At 35.9% G+C, this 3,361-nt stretch overlaps 1 protein-coding gene across 1 annotated transcript in view; it reads left to right on the forward strand.

Moving 5' to 3' along the window:
• Positions 1–1,402: 1,402 nt before the first annotated feature.
• Positions 1,403–3,361, forward strand: part of LOC106883996 (phospholipid phosphatase-related protein type 1) — a gene marked incomplete at its 5' end in the record, with an annotated part of 30,688 nt that continues 28,729 nt past the window's right edge. The window contains one exon of the mRNA XM_014935162.2: positions 1,403–1,576. Within this exon, the coding sequence (XP_014790648.1) occupies positions 1,403–1,576 (174 nt within the window). The remainder of the gene's footprint in view (positions 1,577–3,361) is intronic.

Genomic DNA, 3,361 nt, shown 5'->3' on the forward strand with positions numbered 1-3,361 from the left:
ATTGATCAATTTAGTATTGGAAGACAACGTTTGACCAAACATGAAGCAGATACTACAAGTGAAGATTTAACAACTGTCTAGCTAATCAATTTTTAAGATAATAATTTTATGGACTATTAATTTCATCTTAAATGATTAAATAGTGTTTTTAATGTTTATATCTATGTTATGTTTTGATCAGTTTGATGTCTCTCGTGATCGATGACCTAGCGAAGAAGAGCATTATTATCCTGAGAGTGAGTTCCCTTGTTCTAAGCCAAATGAAGTTCTCCATTTATTGCTAATTAATACTTGTGATAATGTGAGATTGAAACAACACTTGTGCTGCTGACAAATAAAAGGAAAGCTTTCATCTGTTAACTTGTGTTCTGTTGTTGGCTAATGACAGGAAAGTCTTCATCCATTACTTGTTGTTCTAATTAAATTCATTCCAGTATAGTAGACTGAAGAACCATTGAATTTTCATGCAAGGAAACTGCCACTGTCTACTAATGATGACTCATCTGTCAAAATCACATGCCGGTGGGGTGGCATCAGTCAAAAAGCTACAAGTGTGTGAGGAAGTGCATTGTTACTAGCGGGGTATAACAATATCTAATACTTTTCTACTCTAGGCACAAGGCCTGAAATTTTTTGGGAGGGAGCCAATTGCTTAGATCAACCCCAGTATGCAACTGGTACTTAATTTATTGACCCCGAAAGGATGAAAGGCAAAGTCGACCTCGGTGGTATTTGAACTCAGAACATAAAGACAGACGAAATACCGCTAAGCATTTCTCCCAGTGTACTAATGCTTCTGCCAGCTCACCACCTATACTATATCCAATACTAAAGCCTTTTGAGTGGATTTGGTCGACATGTGTCTGTGCTTGTTCCCTGCCACTGCTTGACAACCAGTGTTGGTATGTTTACATCCTTGTAACTTAACAGTTCAGCAAAAGACACCAATAGAATGAGCACCAAGCTTAAAATAAAGCAAGTACTGGGGTCAATTCATTCAACTAAAATTCTTCAAAGTGGTGCTCTAGCATGGCCACAATCTGATGACTGAAACAAGTAAAAGATAAAAGATTACAAAAAAGATGCTCCCATCCCTAACCTGACTTGATCCTTTTATATGTTCCAGTCATTGCACTACAGCCATGCTGGAGCACCTTGAAGAGTTTTGGGTTAACAAATCACCCCCAATACTTATTTATTAGGGCTGACACTTATTCTATCAGTTTCTTTTGTCAAATAGAAATTGGTCAAAATTCCAAAAATTCCAACCATTATTTAAAATTAATTATCATTTTTTTTCATTCTTTTGACATTTTTCTTTGATTATTTTTTTCTTTAAAATATGCAATGCTTTGAAATATATATTTATTTCATCATATAAATTTAAGGCGTTTTTTTTTTTTTTGTCTTTCTCAGATGGACAAATGTCTTCCCAATGCGACGGAACAACTTTTCTTGTATAGACGCTGAGCTCTCACATTCTTCAAAAGAAAGTCTTTTTGTGGATTTTGCATTTCATGCTGAAGTTTCTGATGAAGCTGTATATTCTTTAAGTGTTTGTGTTCCACCATTTGTGGTAAGTCATTTAGATTCTTTCTTTGTTTCGTATTTTAGAATTGTGGCTTAAATTCACTTCCCAATCACATGATTTCAGGGGCAGTCCCACAGCCTGGCAATTTGTACAAGTGTCTTGTCTTCTGCTCTGGAAACTGAAAGAAGCCTATTGTGTGTGTGTGTGTGGTAAGAAGTTTGCTTCTTAACCCCATGGTTCCAAGTTCAGTCCCACTGTGTGGCATCTTGGGCAAGTGTCTTCTACTCTAGCTTTGGGCTGATCAAATCCTTGGGAGTGGATTTGGTAGATGGAAACTGAAAGAAGTGTGTGTGAGCCTTTATGTGTGTGTGTGAAGGCATGTGGCTTAGTGGTTAGAGTATTCAGCTCATGATCATAAGGTCATAAGTTCAATTCCCAGCAACATGTTGTACTCTTGTCCCTGTATTTCAAAGGGCCAACCTTGTCATGCCCTGTGTCATGCTGAATCTCCCCCAGAACTATGTTAAGGGTACACGTGATTATGAAGTGCTCAGCCACTTGCACATTAAGTTTTCATGAGCAGATTATGAATTCATATTCATACCAATAATATTTGGATCATTAGGTTTTGTTAGTAAATGCTTAAAGGAAAATCTGGATAAACTGGGATTTTCAGAAAGAGAAATTGACTGGCTGATTCGTAGATTACAAGTGCAATCTGTGAGTGGAACAGTAAAAATATGCAAGACTTTTCTCAAGTTCCAAATGTGAATTTGTTTGTGTTAACTACATCCCAAAGATGAGCCTTGTATCTTTGTTGGAAACTGGCTCCCTCCTCAGTGGAAGATTTATAATAATTAAAAAATAGAAGATACATACATACATGCATACAACAGGCTTATTTCAGTTTCTGGCTGCCAATTTCACTCATTAGACTTTGGTTGATCCAGGGCTATAGAAGATACTTACCCACGGTTCCCTACAGTGGGACTGAACCCAGAGTCATGCAGTTGAAAAGCAAACTCCTTACCACACAACCATACCTTAATAAAAAAAATATATTTATTTGCACATGAATATTTCTGACAGTATTTCTCCTCCTTCCTTTGTCCCTCCCAAAGGATTAAATTACATAATCAAACGCTATGTCCTTAATGAATGCATAACCTAAATACTGTAGTAAGCAAGTATAATCCTTCTCTAAAACCATTTCAGTTTACTGTACAGACTGAGAAAATCCTATCAGTCACCAATAGCAGAATACAAACAAACTAGAATGGCAGCCAGACCAACTATCTACGAGGACAACCAGATTGTTAGAAATAGCAGCCAAATTTCACTTAAATCATACATGATAGTATTCAAAAAATATAAAGGAAGGAGACATATGTATCAAAGATATTGTAGTTTTGAATGCGTTATGCTTTAAACAAAGGTGAGATGATGACTGCTAGAATGTCTTTAATCTGCAGATTTGCTTAGTCAGAACTAACCTGAGACTACACAATAAAAACAACAACAACAACAACAACTACTACTACTACTACTACTACTACTACTACTACTACTACTACTACTACTACATCCATCAGTGCTTAGACTTATTAAGAAAGTCACAATTTTTTTTAGTATTTAGGAAGTAATATTAGTTATGCAAACAATGGCTAGACAAAATATATAATCTCTGGTCACCATTTTTTTCTGTTGATAATTTACAAAGTGGAAAAGAGGTAATATATCTTCTCCATTTGAGAGATTCTACAAAGTTCTTTGGTGGTGTGTGTATCAATGCCATTTGCCAAATTATTACAAAAAAAAAGAACATGTGGT

This window comes from Octopus bimaculoides, chromosome 3, assembly GCF_001194135.2.
Source record: "Octopus bimaculoides isolate UCB-OBI-ISO-001 chromosome 3, ASM119413v2, whole genome shotgun sequence".
NCBI classification, from domain to species: Eukaryota; Metazoa; Mollusca; class Cephalopoda; order Octopoda; family Octopodidae; genus Octopus; species Octopus bimaculoides.